General features: G+C 49.5%; 1 protein-coding gene across 1 annotated transcript in view; it reads right to left on the minus strand.

The window, feature by feature from the left end:
- Nucleotides 1–1,115: 1,115 nt before the first annotated feature.
- Nucleotides 1,116–23,690, minus strand: part of OXA1L (OXA1L mitochondrial inner membrane protein) — a 293,484-nt gene continuing 270,909 nt past the window's right edge. The window contains exons 9-10 of the mRNA XM_069633865.1: nt 1,971–2,051; nt 1,116–1,475 (exon numbers count right to left, since the gene is read on the minus strand). Of these exons, the coding sequence (XP_069489966.1) occupies nt 1,366–1,475; nt 1,971–2,051 (191 nt within the window). The 3' untranslated portion in view covers nt 1,116–1,365. The remainder of the gene's footprint in view (nt 1,476–1,970; nt 2,052–23,690) is intronic.

Raw genomic sequence — 23,690 nt, forward strand, 5'->3', positions numbered from 1 at the left:
CAAAGCTCTAAATCGAGATGAAACAAACCTACAAGGGGGGCAAAGGGCTTTGCCCAGCCCTAGGAACCAAAGAGACTTTAATATTCAAGTCTGGGATAGCCGTAAGGATTACGGGAACCAAGAAACCACGAACGGGCAGATACCCTACTGAGACAAAGTAAGCCTGTCATAAGGCCAGAGGAATTTGGGAAGTCCAAAAATCACGAAGCTTGATAAAGAGGACTGGAGAGATAGAGAAACTGCAGGGTTTCTCTAACTATAAACCAAAAACATTTTCCAGAACCAAGCCTGAATGGGGGGAATTGAATGAAGGCAACCTTGCTTTTTCTGAGAAGGAAACCATTTGAAAGATATGTATAGACTTAAAATGTGACTAATAGAACCTACAAAGAGGTTGTGAACTGTGATGTGGGATATTTATAACATTTTTAAACCTATGGAAAGGAAATCCTTGTGTACTGTGTTTTGGGACATTGACGAGCCTTCAAACACCGTGGTAGAAATGACATCCAAGAGAATGGACAAGGCAGAACCGAATACGGAGGCTATGGCTCCGGCCTCCTCCTTTTTGTTAGGTTTTTCTAACTGGTAGGGCCAGTTAGAGATTAGGATTCGGATTCAGGACTATTAATTTTCTGACTTTGACGAGCACCCTTATTTTAAGTTGGTTACGTAGAGAACCACCCTCATAGCAGTAGAGCCAGATAGGCCTTTTTTAAATAATTTTAAATAAAAACTCTTCAACAGCTCAGTGGCTAGTCCGACAACAACCTCTGGTTTGCCTCAGGACCTTCTCTGCAGTAAGCAGGGGTTCTGGGGATAGCTGACCAGATGATAGAGTAAAATCGATGATCTCCAGGTGCCACCTAGGGTACCAATTGTAAGTGAAATAACACGCAGTCCATTGCTACATGAAAGTAGTGGGAGAGCGGTATTCTGGCAGCAGTGGGAGGAGGGCTTAGCACATAGACAGCACTAACACTACTGTTGCCTATTCGCAGTTGTTAAACAATAGAATGGTCTTGTGATTGGAGAGCTTGGCTGCGACTCACATTTATCCTATCCTTTGATGAATTGACAAAGGCCACTGCTTGCAGAGAATAGAGAGAGTGCCATAGGCCAAAACAAAGCGATTTATTTCAGAAGTCCTTTGAAAAATTCATACACAAGTGAGAGTTTCGTCCACCTCTCAAAGTCCTCTTCTGCCTGGCTTTTTGGAAGCAAAGGAGGCTGCAGTCACCTCATCAATAGTCCAACCAATAACCATAAGAGTGCTGTAATGGTGGGCAGGTGTGTCCGCTGCTCGGTGTGAGGCTTTGCTGTGCATCATGTGATTGTGTGCATTCAACCCACTCAAAGGCCATTTTAGCCAATTGTGTCCCGCCAAGGATGCTTCGGCTTCTCTTTACTAGCAGCGACTGAGGCCCCTTCTCGTTGCTGCAAAGGATTCTGTGAGAAGGTCTGCCGTAGTGGGCCTGCAAAAATAAAAAGAATAAGAAAAGGGGACTGTGAATTGATAAAGGGGTTACCTTGTGCTTTACAGGAAAAACATTTAGCAAAAAGAAGAGCATAATCATCTTTGCAGAGCACGGTGTCGAAGGGGTGGATCGATGGGATCCGCCATCTGAGCAGGGACTGGGACATAAGGACTTAGGGTGTACCACTTTATCTGATGCAGGACCCACCCAAGGACAAAGCGGGACCAGTAGAAGAGTAGGCAGTGGGGGAGGCAGTCCAGGCTTGTTCTACAGCGGGCATGGTAGGGAAGAAGGGTACAGGAGATCCTAGGACAGAGCCGGTGGTGCAGCAGGAGCATCTGTGGGGCTCGAACTAGAGAGCAGGCAGTTGGAGTGTGGGGTGTCTGTTTCTAAAGCGTGAGGAAACAGGAATAAGGGGGAGGGGGTGTTAAGAGCAATCCCAAAAAACGTATCATTGAATCGTGAATTCTTTGAGAATTAGGGGTAGCATACCTTTGGCTGCCCTGTCCAAATGGTTTTTGATGTTTCTCTCTCTCTCTTCCAGTCTCTGAGCTGTCTGCGCATTGTTCCAACCTGAAACACAGAATGTGCGGCTGGGATAAGGTTACATGTTCACAGAGGCAAAGAGAATATTTGCACATCATAAGCACAAACTGCAGAACTGGCAATCCTAGGGATGTCTCGCATGCAAGCTCTGCTGGTGTGATCTAACCTATTTAAAACTCCTGTCTGAAGGCACACCGTCAGCACTTGCTAGGAGAACATCCAATAGCCGAGATGCATGAATATTCATGGTGGGCAGCGAGTGGGACAGGAGATGCACAAGCTACAGTCAAGGCACTCTATACCTTTAAGGTGGACAAGTTCTCATAGAAGACTTTAATAGGAATAGATGTGTTATGTACAGCCCCCACCCTGGTTACATTATGTTTGCAGTTTTATATCGGTTACAGACTAATATGCAATGCATAATCTTGGCATATAGTGGTTGTAGCCAGAACAGCCAGTGACCATACAAGATCTCTTCACCCCATCCATTAGGTGCCATCATTGTACCCGGAAGACACCTGACTGAGTGCTAAACTACGACAAATCATAACCTTTCAACATTTAAACAGAGCAAAGTCTCCCTTTAGATGGATTATGACACTAGTATTTTGGAGTGATTTGCCTGGTGTGCAGCAATACCATCTGGATGTACAAGTGCCTCCAGGCTTTGATGACCTGGAGTTTCAGGTCACAAAGCCATTCATCTCCACCCTTCAAGTCTCACTTAAACCCATCTGATAGCACAGTGATTCTTCATCAACCCTAGGATTAGGCCTCTCCACTGTGGATTAGCAGCCCGCACTCGTCCATCGAAAGTCGAGATGAAGCCAGGGCCAGCGCTTGTCTACAAGTAATCGCATCTATGTTTGTGGTCTACTGCAACGGTTCTCTTATATTGGATGGCCACTAGCGTCCCCACGTCTGATTTGCCCATCCCAGTGTTAAGAACATTTTTATTTTTGTGCTGCTTTTATAACCTCATTTTTTCAAGACCCCAGCGTATTTGCAAGTCTAATTCTGTATTTTTGGCTTTTAAATGTTTTTCGGAAAGGTTAAGCACTTTTTATCTCCACTTGTCCCAAGAAAAGAATTGCATTGAAAACGCAGACTTAATGTGTAGTACTATTGGTCTCTATTGCCACTAGTGCAGGGGGTGGCTGTGCCCAATTTCTTCTCATTATTCTAGGTCGGTCTCCCACCGAGGTAGTGTGTTCCCGACAGACTGGTGGCAGCGTTAACCTCGCGCCACAAAATTGCTGAAACCTTTGTTACAGAAGACACAGAAGAGAGGGAGAGGGAATGGGGGTTCTAAACTGAATATCTGGTTGGCATAGCAACGAGCAATGCCATGCCATGACTGCCAAAACACTAACATCTCTTTTTCCAAACTACACAATGAGAAGTTCCCTAACAATGTTTTGCTACAATCAGCAGCTTTGTGAGAAACAAGTCGGGTGGCAGGCTTTCCATTTCCCAGCTGCACAGTGATTTCATATTGGGCTATTGTTCACAGACAATTGGGCTATTTGTGGGCTACTTTTGACAGCAGATCTGTTTCTTTTGTCCTCCTGGGGCTATCTTTCTACACATGCCCAATCAAATCAATCCCTGTCCCCATTCGCTCTACCCCATCGACCCCCATTACATGTGCTGGTTGGGTTTTGTTTGTGCTACTTTTGACAAGTCCTCTCGACACTGCTTTGTTCATGTTTTTACCCTCAACAAACTACGATCACCCAGCACACTCCCACTTCTCTACCCACGCCCACTCGCACACCCCTACCCACACCCAATCCCCACCCGTTCTACCCTCACCCACCCAAACAGCACTCACTCTACCCCCACCCACCTAACCCCCTGCGCTCCCTACCCCCACACTCTCTACAGCACCCACCCTACCATCAACTCTCTATCTCCAACCTACTTCCACCAACCCAACATCTCTGCCCCAGCCTACCCTCACCTTCTATACCCCCCACCCACTCATTCTACCCCCACTCAACCTCCACCCACCGCTTTACCCCACCCACCCAATCCCTGCATGCTCTACCCCACCCTCTATACCCCAAAGCTGCCCCACCCTCGCTGCCCCACCAACCCTCTCTACCCCCAGCCCCCCAACGTACCTCCACTCTCCATCTCCACCCTCTCTACCGCTTCCTAAATGCCACCCACCCAACTCCAACAACCCCACCCACCCGTTCCAGATTTTCTCTACTCCCACCCACCCTTTGACCACTCTCTCTACTCCCACCAACCCCACCTCCACTCTCTATATCCCTGCCCACCCAACCAACCTCCACTCGCTCTACCCCCACCGACCCAACCAACCACCACTCTCTACTCCCACCCATCCAAACTGTGGGGTACATTCACAGGCCCTAAACAGAAACCCCGTCACCTGAAAAGCTGCATTAAACATTGCCATCAAAAACGGCTGTGCTTTGCTTTCCCTGGCACATGTGGGGCAAGAATTTGAACACTGAAACCTAAAAACGGCCCACTTGCGTTTGCTTCTATTCCACCTGGATGACAAAAAGTTAAAACATTTCACCAAAAACGGCCATGCATTGCTCTGGTTTCATCTAAATGACAAGAAGTTATGCACTAACATCTAAAAAGGGCCTGGTTTGACTTTTAATTCACATGAGGGGCAAGAGATTCAACATTCCAATTGGAAACGGCTTTGTTTTCCCTTTCATGTGAACAGCAGCACTTTACACACGGCAAAATAAAAAGGACTTTCAAAAGCCACAGGGAAATTTGTTGTGGGAGGGGGGTTGACTAAAGCAAGGTACATTATGTTTTCCCCCACAAGACTTCAATCACCTTTGAAGGGGCCCACAGCACCGGAAAAACCAGTTTGGCTAAAAGCAGGAAACTTCACACAGAAAAGCCCCTCTCTCACTGAAAGTCGCACCTACCAGTGAACAATTCCGCAGTAACATGTGATGTGATTAATGGAGTCATATTTCCCCGCTCTGCCAGATTTTAAGGCAGGTGCTCAAGGAGGACAAAGAAAGTGAAGGGTGGATGGAGCATGACCCCATGGGCAAGGCATAAAATAAGCAGTGTCGCATATCAATTTACTATGCAATTCTGTAGGTTTGGTAATCAAATGAACACTTGTGTAGCAAAGTTAGCTATTTAAGTTGCCCTCTTCAATGAGCACAGCTCGCCCTGCATTCCTCTTTCCCTCAGTGCTCCTTCATCCTCTTTTCTCTGTTCACTTAAAGTGCTAATAGAGGGGAAAGTGAACCAGTAATCATCTCCTCCATCCTTAAGTGGCAAAGGCATGTGTAGAAGTGATGGGCAAGATTTTCTTTTTTTAATTCCAAACCAGAAGTTATTGGGTAATACTTTTATCAAGCTTTCTATATCCTGTCTGGCAAAGACCAGTATATTATACATGTTAGTTATGCTTATGCTAGCAGTCCCTGACGGCTACTCTATCTTGAGACATGACAGACTAAAATCCAGAGGAGGAGGCATCGCTATTATTTACAAATGTAGCCTCTCTAGGAGATTAGCCACTCCGATCAACGTTCACTCATGTGAACTATTATCAGTTAAAGTACCACTTATCAATGCCCAAACCCTTAATATCCACTTGATATATCGCCCTTGGGCCCTGCCGGATCATTTGAGGATATTAACTCTATCATGTCTAGTAATCTCAAAAAGTTCAACGCAAGTACTTCTACTTAGAGACTTTAATATGGGCTTTAATGACCCATCAGACCAGATTGCCCTAACTACAGCTAACATCCTCTCAGAACTTGGATTCACCCAAAGAAGTAAAATTTCCACCCACAACAAAGGTAGAATACTTGACTGGGTGGCAGACCTTAACTGCCAGGCCAACATCCTCTCCATCTCACCACAAGCTTGGACTGACCACCACCTTGTGTCATTCATGCTTTCTACTAAAAGATCCCCACCTCCACCCGCCCTCAGGGCTCCACCCACACTAACCAGAAACAAAAAGAATATTACTGTGGACAGGCTTATCACGGCCTTACTTCCCACCCTCAACCGATCCGAGAGCCTGGTCGAGGAATACAACAAAATTATGACCACCTCTTTGGACCAGATCGCCCCCCTCAAACTTAGACCAAGAAAACCGAAAACTCACTTGAATAAATGGTTTACACCCTTCCTAAAAACCTAAGGCAACAAAAAAGAAACAGACTGCCTGGTCATGTTTAGGCAAGTCTTTAGATTGTGTTTGAATTTTGTTTTGAAGCCGTTCTATTTTATTGAGCAGAGCAGCTTGTGTACTGGAGCACCAAGCTTCGTCTTTAACAATCTCATCAGGGCTGGTAGAAGGGGTGATGAGTTCTCTAAAGGTGGAGAACAATTCCTTCGGTCAAGAGTTGAAGATGGAGATGCGCGAGTTGAAGGAGAGGGATTTAGCAAGTGCGACGGCTTTTTTGTATTGTGTGGATATCCGTTTGAAGCTATCTTTGGTGGTGTCACTCGGGTTTGTTTGCCAGGTAGTTCATCCATGAACCAGGCATTAAAATGACATGGTGCTATGGTGTCAATTGCATTGGTCAGCGTGTGGGCATACATGTTAGCAAGAGTGACAGCTTCACTGGGGAAAGGGGGCTTGAGTTCAGTGATATCCAGGAACGGAAGGAGATTGTCCTTAGCTTTTTTGAGCTTCTCAATTGAGCTGGTGGGGCATAGGTGAAAGCTTTTGTAGGTTGGACTGAAGGGATGGTGAATTGAACACAGCTGTGGTCAGTCCATGGGAGGGCAGCGATGGAGCGGTTAGAAGTGTGGCAATTGTGGTCCGCCACCCAGTCGAGGATACGACCTTTGAAGTGCGTTGGGCTGGTGACAATTTGGAGAAATCCCATGTTGTTGAGCTCTTTGGTTAGGGCTGCTGCCGTTTCATCTTTGGGATCATTGTGGCCTAAATTGAGGTCTCAAAGTAGAATTGTTTTGGTAGATTTATTTAGGTTGTCTCCTAATAGATAGAGATGTCGTCCTTGGAACTCGGGGGCATGGCCCGGTGGCCGATAGAAAGTGTGAATGTTTATAGTACAGCTGGGTGAAAGTGACAGTTTGGCGGAGATCAGGTCAGCATTACCTTCTCATGGGAGGATGCATGGTCTGATGGGGAGCGAGTCTTTGGCTATGAGGGCTACTCCTCCTCTCAGCAGTTGTCTGTCCCGGCGGAGGATAGAATAACCTGGAGGGAGGGCTAAGGAGATAGCAGGACCAAAAGCTTTGTGGAGCCATGTCTCTGTAATGGCAAGTAGGTCAAGGTCGTGGATGGTTAGCAAGTCGTGGATTTCAAGAGTGTGGGCAGAGAGCGTACATTAATGAGTGCACATTTAAAGTCAGGTTCGGGTTGGTTAATAGTTTTGTCAAGGCTAGTGGGCTGAGGGGTGACAGTTTTCAGAGATGAATGTATGCTAGTTGGGCTGGCGGTTTGATGTTTATGTGTGTGCACGCGAGTGGTGAGGGTGATGGACGACTTGGGGTAAATGACAGCAGGAAAGCTAGTATTATAGGTTGGGGTAAACTTGGTGGTGTAGGTGTGCTGCGCGCGACTGCTCAAGCCGAGGTTCCTGGCAGCAGCGGGCTTCGGGAGGCTTGGAATTGTAAGGGTTTGGTCCGAGATCTGAGCCTAGTGAGTCTTAGTGCTATGTCTGCTAACGTTCAAGTGTAGGAAGGTGGGCCGCTGTAGGTGACTAGGACAGTGGCGTGAGCATGGTGTGGGTGTGAGACGGTGATGGCACCATCTTTCCCTTGGTGGGTATTGACAGGTGTTGTCATAGTGCAACTAGTCATAGTGGGCGGTGCATAGAAGATGTAGGTAATGAGGCTTAGTGCTACTGCTAGCATGGTGTGACAGGTAAGTGTCAATTGAGGGGCGTTCTGTATAATTGAAGGGGGAGGAATGTACTGTGATTGATAAAGGAACAGTGAGCAACACAATATATGAGGCACAGTGGGCAGCACAGTAGACAATCAATCGGCAGCACAGTAGACAATCGGCAGCACAGTAGACAATCAAGGGGCAGCACAGTAGACAATCAAGGGGCAGCACAGTAGGCAATCAAAGGGCGGCACAGTAGGCAATCAAAGGGCGGCACAGTAGGCAATCAAAGGGAGGCACAGTAGGCAATCAAAGAGCGGCACAGTTAATGCATGGTGGGCAGCACAGTAGGCAAACAATGGGCAGTACAATAGGTAGGCAATCAGCGTGCAACACAAATGATAATGCTCAGTGGGTAGCAATAGGTGATCACTGGGCAACGTAGTTGAGAGATGGTCACTGGGCAGTGCGATTGACGGGCAATCATTGGGCGCAAATGTACGTGTGAGCAGTGGGCTATGTTACTGGTGAGAGAGGCAGGTGACCTTTAAAATAAGCAAGTATGCATATTGTTAGGTCTGAGCATGGTTAACGTATGACCTGACGAGTACGCATTTTGGGGATTGTGGACACAACCTATTGGAATACCAAAGAACAGTGCGGATGGTGTGCATTGACAAGTGAGCAATGCGCAGAAGAGTAGTGGAGTTACGGTGCCGTGCGCAGGAGCTTCGGAGTGCCCTTAGGATGAGCGAGAGGGACATTCATGCAACATTCTGCTTTTATGGTTGGCTCAGAGAGAGAGGTGATGCTGGATGTCTGTAATAGGGAGAGAAGTACTTACAAGGATAGGTGGTAGGTCTCAGTAGTAGCCGGTCCGGCCGACATACGGCCACGGACAGGCACAGACAGGCGAGTGCCTTATGGGGTACCTCTAGGGGAGGTGCCGGCTCGCGCCTTCCGGTATCGCCTGTCTCCTGTTGCAAGTAGAGCTCACCAATGAGGAGTAAGCAGGTTGTTTAGCAACCTATAAACTTTATCTGGCAGCAGCCATTTTCGGTACGTCTGTGAGTATCTCCTCGTGGTTAATGGCGAATCATGCAGCGATAGCTGTTATGGCGGCAGCCAGTGCCTGAAGAAAGATGCAATGGCCTTAGAGGGGCTTCGCTGATCGGTGGGCTCAACGGAGCGGTGTAGGGACATGGCGCGCTGTCTGTGTTCAGTCAGGTCATCTTACACTGAACACAGTGATGTCGTGAAGATAAGCTGTTGAGGTCGGAGATGGGCTCCTGCTCATCCGGAGAGTGAGGCGAGAGTGAACAGGCACAGACAGGCGAGTGCCTTAGGGGGGGTGCCTTAGGGGGAGGTGCTGGCTCGCGCCTTCGGGTATCGCCGGTCTCCTGATGGAAGTAGAGCTCACCAGTGAGGGGTTAAATCATAGGTTGATCATGGTAGTGACTAATGTACTCCTAGTCCATAGTCCCATTTCCTCCATACTGTATGGGCGTCCCTCTCTAGGGACGGGAAACAAAACCCTTTTCACCAGAAAAAATGGTCTTCCCCTTGAAATTTAGATGCACGCAGGTGTGCCTAATGACACAGATTTTCTTAAGGGGGAGGATGGTGGGACGTATGGAGGAAAGGAGACCATGGACTTGGAGTATGTTAGTCACTATGGTGAGTAACATAATTACTCCTACGTCCCATCCCTTTTCCCCCATATTGTATGGGCTATTACAACAGAGAAGACTTGGAGGGGAGAGTTGCAACGCTAGGAAAACAAGTTTTTAAAAAAACTGCTTGGCCAAATGCTGCGTCTGATCTGGCACCGGCGTCCAAGTAGTAGTGCTTGCAGAGGCTGATGGAGAAGCCCAAGTAGCCGCCTTGCTGATTTGTTTGCCATGGAATGTGTCTTTGGAAAGCCCCAGCTGAGGACTTGGCTCTGATCGTGTGGCCTTGCATGTTTGCTGGTAACTTCATGTGCTGCCCCTTAGAAGCTACCTTGATGGCCATAACCATCCACCTGGCTATTGACGCCTTGGATGCTTGGCCGCCTGGGTTTGACCCAGTGAAAGTGACAAAAAGGGAATCCGATTTGCGGAAGCTCTTAGTCCTGTTCAGGTAAAATTTCAGAGAACGTCTGACATCTAGACCGTGCAACACCTTCTCTGCCTGGGCCTTCGGATTTGGAAAGAAGGTTGGAAGCACAATGTCTTCATTGATGTGAAAAGATGACAACCTTTGGGAGAAATGCATGTAAGCCCCTATGGCAGGTGTTCACCTGGACACTGGAATGAGCCAGATGCACAGAAAAAGACAACACATGGTCTAGTGTGCATGCCAGAGGGACTATCGTGTTTGCCTTGGCACAGTGACAGAACCTGGTCCATTTGCTTCTGTATTGACTCCTGGCGGAGCTGCTTCTTGCCCCTTGAATCATGTCCAAGTTGTCCTGTGACAAGTGTATATGTTTCAGGGTCACGTATTCGGGAACCATGCTGCGAGGGTCAACTTCTCAGGGGCGGGGTGTACCACTATGCCTCCCTGTTGGGATAAAAGGGGGGCTAGTCCCACTGGAAGGGGGACTGGAGGTTGACCCGCCAGTCAGAGGAGCTCTGAGAACCACAGTCTGGCTGGGCACTGCAGCGCTATCAAGATGAGGCATAGCCGTTGGGCCTCCTCGACTTTGCAGATGACCTTGTGTATCAACGGGGTCAGGGGAAAAGCGTATGCCCACATGTTGTTCCACTGAATCTGCAACGCATCCCCCAGTGAGCCTCTGCCCTGTCCCATCCAGGACGCAAACTGGTGACATCTCTTGTTGCTCGCGGTGGCGAATAGGTCTACCTGAGGATGGCCCCACCTGTTGAAGACACTGTCGTTCAACTGCCACTCGTAGTTGTCGACCCCCAGCCTGCTGAGTCTGTCCACCTCCAGGTTTGACTCCCCCGGGAGGTGGACGGCCTATAGGTATATCGTTGTTCGACAGTGCCCACTCCCATATGTCAATGGACAGTCTGCAGAGGGGAGGAGACCTGGTACCCCCCTGCAGCCACTACCGGCGTTCACCATTAACACAGACTCATCTCTGGAAGGGCGGGGGGGGGGCTACGCTGGACAAGCAGTGTGTCCACAGAGTTTAGTCGAAGCAGGAACAACTAGAGCACATCGATTGGCTCGAGATCGTGGCCATCTGGTTTCTCTCAAAGCTTCCTTCCCTATTATCAGCAACAAGCCGGTCTGCATTCAGGCAGACAGCTCCACATGCAGGTATTACATCAACAAGCAGGGGGGTACTGGTGAAGGTGCTGTGGTAGGCTGACTAGAGTTGCTTGTGAGCCAGTTTCCTGATTCCAAGCAGCTGAGAAATGTATCTACAGCCTCCTCATTTTGGGCCTTGTGTGTGGCACCGTTAGGAGACAAGCCACAAATATTCCCAGCAGGTGCTGGTACCACCATGCCGAAGTTACTGACCTGCTGAGGAAATGCCCTGAGGCAGTCCGGATTGCTGTGACCTTGTCCTTGAAGGGGAAGATCCTCTCGAACCTTGTACCCCAAATTAGTCCCAAGAATGTCAAGGATGGAGTCGGATGTGTGAGAAACCTGAAGGTATCTTACTTACTAATCCCCGGGGATCTTACATTCAGGTGGCCAGGACACGGCCATCGCTATTGGATCCAGTTCCTGGGCGTGGACCAGTGTGGGATCACCACCTGGATGTGGGGTCCTCAGGCAGTGTAAGTGGGACACTGACAGGTGAGATGCAGTATCCCCTTTCCTAGAACACCTTTTTCCCATCCTACCTCATAGGATACGTTCTACCCCCCCAACCCCTTTTCCCGACACAAAAACCTTCTTAAACCACGTAAGACAACAGACTAACACCAGAGCCGTACCGGACATGTCCCTACACAAGGGTCCTGCAGAGTCAGGATATTAGTAATAACCCCACACACCTAACGGCTCTTGCCCTTCCCCACAGGGATAAAAGGAAGAGCACAAGGGCACACTATGAGTAAGGCAGACCTCACGGTGAGGCAACTATTCCAGGATGGCAGTTCAAAAAGAGAAGAAAAGCAGCGAGATCCGAAGGGTGCCACAAGGAGAGATGCGGCCTTGCCCTTTTCCACCCAGACCCGCGAAGCCGCCGTAGAAGGAATCACAAGACAGCAAACAATTGTAGACGTGTGCTGTGGCAGATGTCAACGGTGCACAGAGCCCCCCCTTGCTGATAACCAAAGCAGGGAGAGATGCTTGCTACTGTGGTGTCGTCCTGGACTCTAGAGACAAGAAAAGCCAAGCGGTTCATCACAGCCGGTGAGTCGAATGGAGAACCGATAAGAAACTGAACTATGTTGAGCGAAAGTTGCAAATGGAAAATCAAGGTAAATCAAAGAACTGTTAAAACGAGAGGGGATTACCAGCTGCAGAGGTATATGGTGCCATGTGTGTGGTCACTCGAAAGACTCTGGCTGATCCCCCTTATTGTTGAAACTTCTGAAACCAGATGGCTTTAGGAGAGCCGCAAGGAAAAGGTCAAAGTGGTCATACAGGGGTCGAGAAAATACTCTGTACAGTCGAAAGTCTTTGACCGGCAAGTAATTGGAAAGATAAGGGCAAAATCCTGTATCGTGATAACGTAGAACTAACAGTGTGACTGGCAAACGTGAACCCAACTGAGGGATGCCTGCAGAACGGGGTGAAGCATAATGCCCCAATGAACATTGTATTGACGGGAATGATCCCGACGAGGGATGTCTACAGTAGATTGTTTAAAAGACATTGAGACTTGTGAATGCAACAGGTGAAATCTTATGAATACAAGCTGTAGTGAACCTGACGGAGGCGAACATTCAAGAAGGGTCTGAGCCCGGAGGAGCAGGACCCACAGGTGAAAGCCATCACCCAACGTACATACAAAAGAGGACCATTTGTTTTGGTATTTTGAACACATGTGATCCTCACAGGCAAGAGACTTTTTTGTAGAAAAGAGACTTAACCACTGAAGATCCTGATACCCGAGAATGGACCTGTAGCCTGGTGCTGGAAAAGACTGAGTGTGCTGTGCTCAGGATTTCCACCTTGTCACGTGCTAAAAACGTGGGGAAGGAAGACCGCAGCCATACCATTCCGACTTATTATTAGACCCCTTTTTTCTTTCTTGTGAACCCTATCCTGCACACACTTTTTGTATTTAGTTTTAAGGATTGCCAATCTTTTTTTTTTTCAGTATAGGCTCCTCATTTGACAATACGCCACTGGGACTGCCATATTATTTGATGGTCATAGCTGGCTCCCATCTTATTTTTAGATTAGGTATTTTTCCAACCTACCTATACAGTTTAATAAACACCCTTGGACTGTGACCACTTGTGTCTGTCTTCATGGTTAGCACCATGAGTTCCTTACAGATGTAACTGATTTCTTGAGGTTGATGGAGAACTCCAATTCGTATAGCGTGTGCATAAGGCTGGCTGCTGTGCACTGGACTCCTTCAAGACACTCAGCTTGTACAGGCCAGTCGTCGAGGCATGGATAAAGGTGGTGGCCCTCCACTCGGAGCAGACCTGCCACAACATTAATTAGTCTCAAAGACTCCCAGGCCGAATTGAGGCCAAATGGGAGGACCTTGTATTGGAAATAAAAGCCCAAGATCATGAAAAGTAGGAAGGAATGAAGGGGCTCACAAATTGGCACGTGCAGGTAAGCATCCTTCAGATCCAGGGAACACATCCAGTCTCCCCCACACAATGTCTCCGCTATCATCGCAGACGTAACCATCTTGAACTTTTGGAGGGTAGGGAAAGGTTCCATGGTGAAAGGTCCAGAACAACTCTCAGGACAGCCTGGTCCTTTTTCTGTATGGCAAAGATGTGGGAGTAGAAACCCATGCCTCGCTGTGAGGTTGGTACCTTCTCCACTGCCTGGCTCACTAGGAGCGAGCAGATCTCCGCCAGAAGAGTTGCCAATCCAATCTCTGGGAGGAGGAGGAGGGGAGAAGAGGAGATGAAGGTTTCAGTAGGCAGAAGACCTAGTAAACCACCTAGAGAATCCAAGGGTCTGCTAACATGGTCCGTCAGGACCGAATTTGAAGGGCAAGCCTGCTCCCCACCGGAAAACTGAATCTGGAACAGTCAATGTTTCTTTCCGTTTTAGGCTGGTGCCTGGGAGGGGGACTGGAAGAACCCCTTATCTGACGACTTCTGCTGCTTCCGTCGGGGGTGGCTGGGCAACGTGTCAGGCTGCCTAGTACAGTGCTCCAGGAAGCCCCTGAAACCACCAAAGGTACGACCTCTGTCAGACCATGGGCGACTTGGCTAAAGTTCTTAGAGGCAGGCCTAGTCAATACTGACAAGGACTTCGCTGTTTGGGAGCTGTTTTTCTTCTGGTCAAGCTCCTCGTCTGTAGATGAATGGAACAAGTCCCCTCCCTCGAATGGCAGGTCAAGAATGCGTGCCTGCACGTCAGGGTTAAACCTGGTTGCCATAAGCCACGCAGCCTCCTCATGTCGGTGGCCACACATGCAGCCCTGCCTGCGGTGTCTATATTTACCACTGTTGACTCCATGATGTACTGGGCCACTATCTTTGCCTCTGGCACACCTGCCCTGAATCTAGCCTGACTGTGGGTCGGAAGCTTGGGAGGGAATTCTACCATCTCCCGCCATAGTTTTTGGTTGACGACAGCTAGCAGGGCGTCCGCATTAGCCTGCTGCAGGTGGAGAGTAGCATTAGAATATATCTTTTTCCCATAGGCCTCTAGGAGTTTTCCCTCCTTACCTAGAATGTCCAAAGTAGGTGCAGATGTGGAGGTTTGTGGCTTCGCATGCATCGAGGACGACGCTATAACTGAAGAGTGAGGTTGTGGGTGCACCGACAGAACGATTGAGTCCCCCTCTACCTGCCGATATTTGGCATGTAGGTGCTTGTTTGTAGGCTGTGTAGAGTGAGGTTTATATTACCCTGTTATGAGTATATGGGAGCCTGGTCTTCAGTACCATATGAAAAAATAATTTGTAGATTCTGTAAGAATGAAGTGGACATGATCAGACACTTAACATGTGATCACTTACAAACTCGTTATCACAAGGGGTATAAGAACTTGGTCAGTGATATTAGAAGGCTTTAGCTGAGAAGGAGGTGTCTTGATCCTTCTCGTCGTCCGTGTCCACCGCAGGTCAGGGCCTGCTGGTGGAGTACTGATGGGCTGCACTGGGGGCTGTGCCAGGGGCAGGGATTCTGTGGCGATTGACGACATGGGGTAGCGCGGGACCCTGGGCCTGCACTGGTACCTGTGTATGAACCTAGACAGGGGGTTGCTGTAACGCTCACCTGGTAGCCACGGGGACGTCACTCAGCCTGTTCTAGCCTCTTCCGACCTCAAACCCTTCCCTGGAGTCTACTCGACTGGAGACTGGGCCTGAAACACAGGATTGGTAGAGTTTAACTCCCTATTGTCTCAGTGTGCTTGAACCCCTTCTTCCCCGGGGTCCAAACCTTCCCTTTGATCCACAGCTCACCTTGTTTTCTTGGAAAGTGTGCTCTCCATCCTGCTTTCAGTGCAGGGGCGCGTTGATTGATGCGGGCTTGTTGCTGCCTAGTCACTTCACTGGCAAGAGTCTGACAGGTAAGTATGAGTATTTTGAACAGTTCTCCAACTTCGTTCCTTTCCTTCCTTAGATGATGGCAGGCGTCCGGGGATGCCGACGTGCTGCTGAGATGAGTAACGCTGAAGGTGAATGAGAGCGCGATGCAACCCTTTCGTATTTGTATTGAACTGAGTTCTTTTTCTGTGTCTTTTAGGTGCCGCAACGTTTTCAGCGTGGATGCCGGTTATGAAGAAGAAATGCGGTGAGTAAGCGCGGTATGCAGCGCCTCTAGATGTTTCCACGCTAACCTGGAGTGTCTTTTCCCTCTTGCAGATGGATGAGAAGTTCCGGAGACAGAGTTCCCCCAGAGCGGCTGGGATTCAGGTAAGCGTTTGAAGCTCGTACAGTCTTTAAAAATAAGCGAAGATTTGCTATATGCTTACTAATGCCTTTTTCCTGTTCTTTTCCCTTTTCCTCAGGAAGCGGCGTGCCGGAATGGGAATGACACTGCCGAAGATGCCCGCAGAACAGAAGGAGCGATGAATGATGGGCAGAAGCGCCGCAAGGTAAGGCTGTTCCTAACAGTGTTCTTGTAGGAGCTGAGAGCAGAAGAAAGATGCAGGCCTACTGGAGACCGATCCGAACACGGTGAGTGTCACGCTGCAGAAAACACAAAGCATGTTTCTCAGCCTGGGCGTGGCTTACATAGTCTCCGGGTATCCCAGGTGTCTCTGGGCTGAACCACACCCAAAAGACTAGACTGCACATGCAGTTCTGGGAACCGAAATATGTGGGGGCATCCATCTTGTCCCCATCAATGCACTACAAGTCCAATCCCCAATGTTATCCTATGGGAGTGAGTGAGTCTGGTGCCACAAGCACCGAGTCTGACTCCAAGTGGGTCTTTGTAGGTGATTGTGGCCTGGCTCCAGCCTGACATCTTGGAGGGCTGGGGACATGAGGGGCAGGAATCATGACAGTTGCATAGGTGCCGGAGAGAGCATGTCTTGGATGACGTCCCTGAGTATAGTCCCCATTTGAGGCAGCAAATGAGCGTGAAGAATTTCTCAAAGAACCTGTCCTCGCATGTTGGTAAGGCACGTTCCTGCATGGGTGCGGGTCCTTGGACCTGTACATGTTGCTGTGCTCTCCCCGCACCTTGCATTGGGTAGCTGGGGTCTGTGTATCGCCCCTGCGTAGATGTAGTGTATGATGTGCACCAGGTGACCGGCGATGACCAATCCCACCTTGGTGCACGTTCCGATCCCTGTGCACTGGAATGGTGAGACTCGGTATGTGTCACCATTTTGTCTGGCCGGGTGGCCATTTTGTCTGGTACTGCTCCACGTGCTTACTGCAGGACGACTTTCGTACTGGGACCAGTCTCTGCCTGCAGCATGCCTGACTGCGCAGGCCCTGACCTTCCCTGCACCTCAGACAAGGGGCCTGTGAGACAGATTGCCCTCAGCCAAGTCGCTGGTAGTGCGCGTGGTACTGCGTTTAGGCGCCCCCTCAGGCTTGCGCCTGTATCAGAGCTATGCCCCTCTGGGATATCGCCGGTACAAGAGCCTTGCGGCCCCTCAGCCGTATGGATGGTAGCTCATAGAGCCTTCGTCCCTTTGCTAGTAGTAGGGCCTGGAAGGCCCCTCCCGCTTGGGCACTTCGCAGGGAAGGAGTCGCCCTTGTGGGCTGCAGTGGAGAACAGGGAACCTACCATTGGCCTGATCTTCCTCCTGATGTACTCTTTGATGTGCTCCGTTGGTGACCTTGAGAACAGGTCCCTCCACCTGGCCAAGCGTTTCTTCAGTGAGTGCGGAGGGCAGCGCGCTGCACGCTGAGCAGCTGCCCCAGCCGCGGTCCTGGACAAGGCACCAGAGGCACAGCGCATGTGGATCTGACGTGGGGAAGTAACCCTTGCAGGCCGGATTCCCGCTGTTTCCCTGCTGCAGTTGACATGCCCCAGGGAGGAGCATGGCACTGAAGGACAGAGTACTTATGACTGAAGAAATTACCTAAATGGAAAAAAGGGAAAAAAAATTCCCTGCGGAAGTTATGGCATGGAATTACGAGCAAAAAACCAGGCCTCAACCACAGCCTAGGTGAAAGAGGTCCGCTCCAGTCGACGTAGAAAAGAGGACTGGGGAGTGGCACCGGTGCGCAGTCAAAAGTGCGCATGCTCCCGGGCGTGCGCCCCCGCGCTCATTTAAATTTAAAAGGGGAAGACAATTTCTACTTGTGAAAAAGGTTCTGTTTCCCATCCCTAGCGAGGGACGCCCATACCAAAGGGAGGAAAGGGGACGGGACATAGGAGTAAGGTCTCTTTAGATTTCATGAAAATAAAGAAGACCGATAGAAAGATTGTTCTGAAAACACTCAGAGCGGTCTTTCTTAATCTGAAATGTCATGCCCCTGCCGCACACGAGTGCCCACAGGGGTTGACAGACAGGGGAAGACTGACAAAGTTAATCACCGTGGTGACTACCTTACTCCTAGTCCATAGTCCCCTTTCCTCCTTACTACTGGAGACATTCTGTCCTTCAAGACGGGAGCACTTTTTAATAGCTTCAAAAAATTAAATTGGTTGTCATTTTATTTTTATGCCAGTAGCTGCATGTGACCACAGCCCTGCCTCCCTGAGCTCTGCCCGTACATCGTCCTTCAGTCCTTTTATATCGCAAGGTCCAGGGCCACTTAGCAACAATAGGGGATACTTATTAGAGGGGACGGCGGGCAGGCGTATGGAAGAAAGGGGACTATGGGCTAGACTAAGATAGTCACTACGGTGAGTAACTTTGTCATACTCCTATGTCCCCAGTCTTCTTTCCTCCATACTTGTGGGCGATTCCCAAGCACTGACCATAGGAACTACGGGTGGATGGAAAATCCCTTATTAGCACACATTTTTAAGAACTGCCTGGCCGAATTGGGGATCAACCTGGGAGCTCAGGTCAAGACATCAATGTATGCAAAAAGCCGATGCAGACACCCGCGTAGCAGCCTTGGCTATGGACTCCCAAGGGGTGTATTTTTGGAAGGCAACTGCAGCCGCTTTGCCATGAACCAGATGTGCAAGAATGCCCTTTGGGGGCTGAAGGCCCTGAAGTAGGCCTTGGAAATATATGAAGCTATCCATCGAGAGATGGACGCTTTCGAGGCTGGTTTCTCCTCTGGATCACCAAACGTAACTGAGTTGTGGAGAACTAAGTTCGCTTGTTCTGTTGTGGTAGAACTTCATAGCACGTCTGACGTCTAGATTGTGTAAAACCCTCTCTGCATCAGAGACTGGGTTCAGGAAGAAGACCGGTAAAGATATTGACTTGTTTAAGTGGAATTCAGAAACCATTTTGGGAAGGAAAGAAGGATGAGTGCGAAGCACACCCTTATCCTTGTGGAAAGTTAGGAACCGATGTTCGACAGAGAGAGAGAGCTTGAAGCTCGCCTATTCGTCTTGTATATGTCACTGCAATCAAAAGGTCTACCTTCCAAGAAAGGTACTTGAGCTCGGTAGTGGCCATGGGTTTAGAAGGCTTACGACAAAGCAGTGAGGACCACATTCAGATCCCATTTGGAATGGGGGGCCTGAACCGGTGGGAAAAGATGTAGAAGAACTGCAAAAGGTCTCTTGATGACTGGGTTCGCCAGTGAAAAAGAGCAACCGTCTGTGGACAGATGAGCCGCAATGGCAGATAAATATGTCCTGCATGATAAGACATGGATGCCAGAGGCTGCTAGGTCAGATACAAAAGCCAAGACACAGTCAATAGAAGCCTGTCTGGGATCAAGATATTTGACAAGACAGCAATGACAAAAACAGAGCCACTTGCTCCTGTACTGGGCTCTCGTAGAGGGCTTTCGTGCCGCTTGAATTATATGCATGCTGTCCTCGGAGAGGTTGAACTGCGCTAAAGATTGGATCTCAGGCACCAGGCCGCCAAGTTGAACAACTGTTGGGAGGGTTGCCACAACTGGTGATTGCTCTATTGAAGGTCGGGAATCTGTGGCAACCTGATCGGGGAGCACACCAACAGGTGCTGTAGTTCCGAAAACCAGAACCTGGCTGGCCACCAAGGTGCACGCCTGAGTTTCCAGAGTGACTGATGAATCAGTGGCAAAGGAGGGAAAGCATAAGCTTTCATGCTGTCCCACGAGATCTCTAAGGCGTACCCCAAGGAAGACACTTCAAGCCCGAGCCTGGAAGCATAAAGAGGAAGTTTCTAGTTCGATGATGTCGCAAAAAGAGGTCCACTGCAGGAGAACCCCATTGCTGGAAGATCTTGGGGAGAACATCAGAGTTCATCTCCCACTCGTAACTCACCACAGATTGACGGCTGAGGGAGTCTGCAGCCACATTGATGTGACCGGGAATGTGCACAGCTTGAAGCCAGACATTGTGCTGGATAGCCCAATTCCAAATTTGGATAGCAAGGTCCACCAGGAGGGGAGAGTTGGTGCCCCCCTGTTTGTTGATGTAGAACATCGCTACGGAATTGTCTGTGCAAATTTGAACCACACTGTTGGTGATAAGAGGGTTGAAAAGCCTTGAGCGCCCAGAAAAACTTGCCGGCGCTCCAGGTAATTGATATGGAACTGCCTGTCCTGAGGCGTCCATTTATCGTACACCTCGAGGTGACACAGTGTTGCTCCCCACCCAAGAAGGGAGGAGTCTGTAGTAACCGTTGCTTGTGGACAGGGCTCCTGGAAGGAGGTACCCAACTGAAAGGTTGCTGGCTGATGACCACCATTGCAGATCCGCCGTCATGCAGGATGGGACTGCAATCATCTTGGAATCCGGATCCGTAGCCTGGGACCAGCAGCTCCGAAGAGCAAGCTGGGTGCGCCTCATTTTCAGGGGTGCGAAGGGTAGAGCTAACACGCAAGCGGCCATGAGACCCAGAAGTCTATGGAACCACCAGGCCGACATGTGGGAGGACTGTAGGAAGTGTTGAATACAGTTTGCTGCAAAGCCAGCAGCTATTGCCCCATGCTTTGCACCTTTGGCAAATGATTTAGCTAACTTTACTTCAGCAGAGGAACTTTCCAATGTTTACTGTAAAACATTGGAACGAGCCATGAAAAGTCTAGCGCCAGAAAAATCATGTATAGTTATGAAACCACCAGAAAAAAAATTGTTTACGCCGGAAATGCGGGTCCTTAGAAAACATGTTTGTGTGGCACTTAAACAATGGGATGAATCCACGTCTAACATGGATAAACTAATGTATGTGCAGGCGGTTAAAACCTATAAATCTTCCATTACTTGTGTCAAAAGGAATTATTCTGATCGTCGCATTTCTTGAGCAGCGGCCAGCTCAAAGGAGCTTTTTAGAATCCTTAAACAGTTGGGAACCCCTGTCCCTCTGCCTAGTCGGGGTAAAAAACGCCATATGGTGTACTAATATTCAGGAGGCTCTCCTGGATAAATTAGAAGAAATACAGGAAAGTATCTGTCGCAAAAATAAAGACTATCCAATGGGCGGGAAAATCATCCCAGAACAAGCAGCTCCCAAAACCTTCACAGAATTTACATTTAAGCCACATAAGAGCAGTATCTGTCTGAGATGTTGGGCAAACTCAAGTCCACAAATTTTAGGGATGATGTTTGCCCGGCTATTACCGTTAAAGCCTTTGCTCCACGTTTGGTGCCCCTGATAACAAAGTTTATTAATGCCTCCTTTAAGGAAAACTTTGTCCCAAGAAATATAAAACAAGTGTGGAGCCAGTCTGCTGGAGAGGGTGAAAGGGTGGGGTAGGGGCAAACAAAAGCCCCCCCCCCGGGGCGACAGACAACACCCATTGGTCTTCTGTGATGGTCTGCCATGCCTCCAGATGAGATGAAATTCATCCTCCCACCAGAGTCTTGTGCGACCGATGGAAAATACCATTGAGATGTTTTATCGGCGGGGAGACCACCCGTTGCTGCAGTGGAGCCTGTTGACAGAGAGAAAGAGTGCCATCTTGCCGGCGGCCATGAAAGCCTCAAACCAGAGAAAAGACCTTGTTTGAGACCCAGGCCTCTAGTATAAGGTGCCTTTGCTGGGGTTTTCGCAAGGACAATGACTTGGCAGTTTGAGTGCTTGCCTTGGTGAGTTCCTCATCCGTGGAGGAGTGGAACAGTTTGTTACCCTCGAAGGGGAGATCAAGCACCTTGTTCTGAACTTCCTTCAAAAACTTCGTAGCATAGAGTCACGCTTGGCGGGAGAGGTCTACTCCGACAAGAAGACTCTGACCAGAAGACCTCGAACGGAAGCGTCTACATGATGGGGTGCAGTCTCAAGTAGATCCTGCGCCAGAACTCTGGCGTCGGATAAACTGCTGTAAAGTCTTCGAGCCTATAAGGAGGAATACATTCCTGAAACTCAGCGCGCTCCTTCCACAGTTTTGACATTAGCACTGCCAGGATAAGCTTGGTATTAGCCTTACGCAGCTGAAGAGCTGAATTGGAAAAAAAACTTTTCCCCGATGGTGTCAAGAGGCTTGTCCTCTATGGAAAAGATCTGAGATGCTGCAGTGGAGGATGTAGAGCCCGGCATCGACTGGTGCGTAGCTGCTGCCACCATCATCGATGAGGGAAGTGGACATGCAAACAAGGATGTGTCTACAGACGCGTGTAACTTGTAGCGAGCAATTTTCTTGTTTAGGTGTTACCAGGAATTAGGTTTTTCCAGACCCAGCAAGCTTCGGCCAAGACATCTTTTTGAAGGAACAGGCCAGTGCACTCCAGTGTCGACAGCGTAAAGGCTCCAGAAAGTACTCCTGCTTGTGGAGCTGAAGGCTCGGGGGGTATTGGGAGGTCTAGCAATGCCGTCATACCCAGAACCCGGTCGTGAAAGTCTCTAATAGAGCGGGGCGGGTCATCGCTGTCCTGGTCCGCTTCATCCTCATCCAGTGAGGCGGGAGCAGAAACCTGATCCACCGAACGTGGCGCCTCAGGACCCTAAGGCCGGGTTGACTGCGCAACAGGAGTCTTATCCACGGGACAAAGTGGAGGTGGAGGAGGAGGCCCCACCCCACAGGAAGTCGTGGAGGAGGTGGCACTACCGGGACCTGCAGAAAGAGTGCCGGAGCAGAGGTCAGTTCAGGCGGCTTAGGTTAGATTTCCTTAAATAAATCCTTAAAGTACACCTTCATGGGATCAGAATGCATCAGAGTCTGAAACCTGCCAAAAAACGCATCCTCAGATGAAGGTCTAGGCACTGGAGTCGGCAGAGGCCTCTCGGAAAAGGCATACCCCCAGGATCGCAAAGAGGATGGTTGCCAAGATGGCCCTCCACCAACTGGATCTACATAAATGAAGCGGACGTAGGAGGGAGCGAGACAGTGTGAGGCAGCGGAGTCCGAGCACGCCAATCCATTGGAGGGAGGATCGGGTTTTTGTTATTCACAAAACATGGAAAAGGCTGCTCAGCCCCAAAAACAGGCCCCCTCAGTATCAGCCGTGGTTAACGTTGGTGTCAGAGGTGTAGTCAAAATGGCCACTGTGGACCGCAGGGGTTGGACCGCCATTCCGTTAATGCATGAGGCAAATTGCGTTACAGGAGGCCGTGGTCACCAGAGGGGAGTCAGGGGACTTATGTTCCATTTTAGCCTTGTCTCAAGGAACCTCGGCAGAGCCGTTGCTAGCAGATCTAGAGTGCTCCTGAGACACCATAGAGACTGCTGATGAATTGGCTCCAAGTGAAGGAACCTCAGTGAAGCCGGTACTCGGAGGTGTTTGACCGGCTTCTTTGCCCCCTCAGCAGAATCGGTTTCACCACAGGTCTGAGTGTGGAAAGGCTTAGAGTCACCCCCTGAAGCCAGAACCCTCAAAGGGGGCTCCTCAATCTTGCTGGTCTTAGATATAGCCCCATAAAGGGGAATCTCAGGGATAACCCTGGTACGTTTAGTCACCTTGACAGATAACTCGGGCCGAGACTCGGTACACTTAGTTCCAGATGTGGAAACCTCAGGGCTGACCCCGGTGACAACAGCCCCCTTGTAGGGCTCATCGGAGAAAACTCTGGAGCGCTGATTAGATCCCTTTCGGGACACCTCAGGGAGATCCCTGGTAATAGAGCCGGTTGAACCCCTCCCGGAACCAGAAGACACCAAGAAGGACTCCCCTGGTTGGGGTGTCCTAAAAAGGAACGAACTTTGTGGCTGTTTCTTTTTTTCTTCTATGAACTGCTGTAAATGTGGTGAAGGAACACGTTGAAACACCTCCTCCCACCTGACAAGCCAACGCTGGAGTGCCCGGATGGAGAGG

This window comes from Ambystoma mexicanum, chromosome 13, assembly GCF_040938575.1.
Source record: "Ambystoma mexicanum isolate Mex_15411 chromosome 13, UKY_AmexF1_1, whole genome shotgun sequence".
NCBI classification, from domain to species: domain Eukaryota; kingdom Metazoa; phylum Chordata; class Amphibia; order Caudata; family Ambystomatidae; genus Ambystoma; species Ambystoma mexicanum.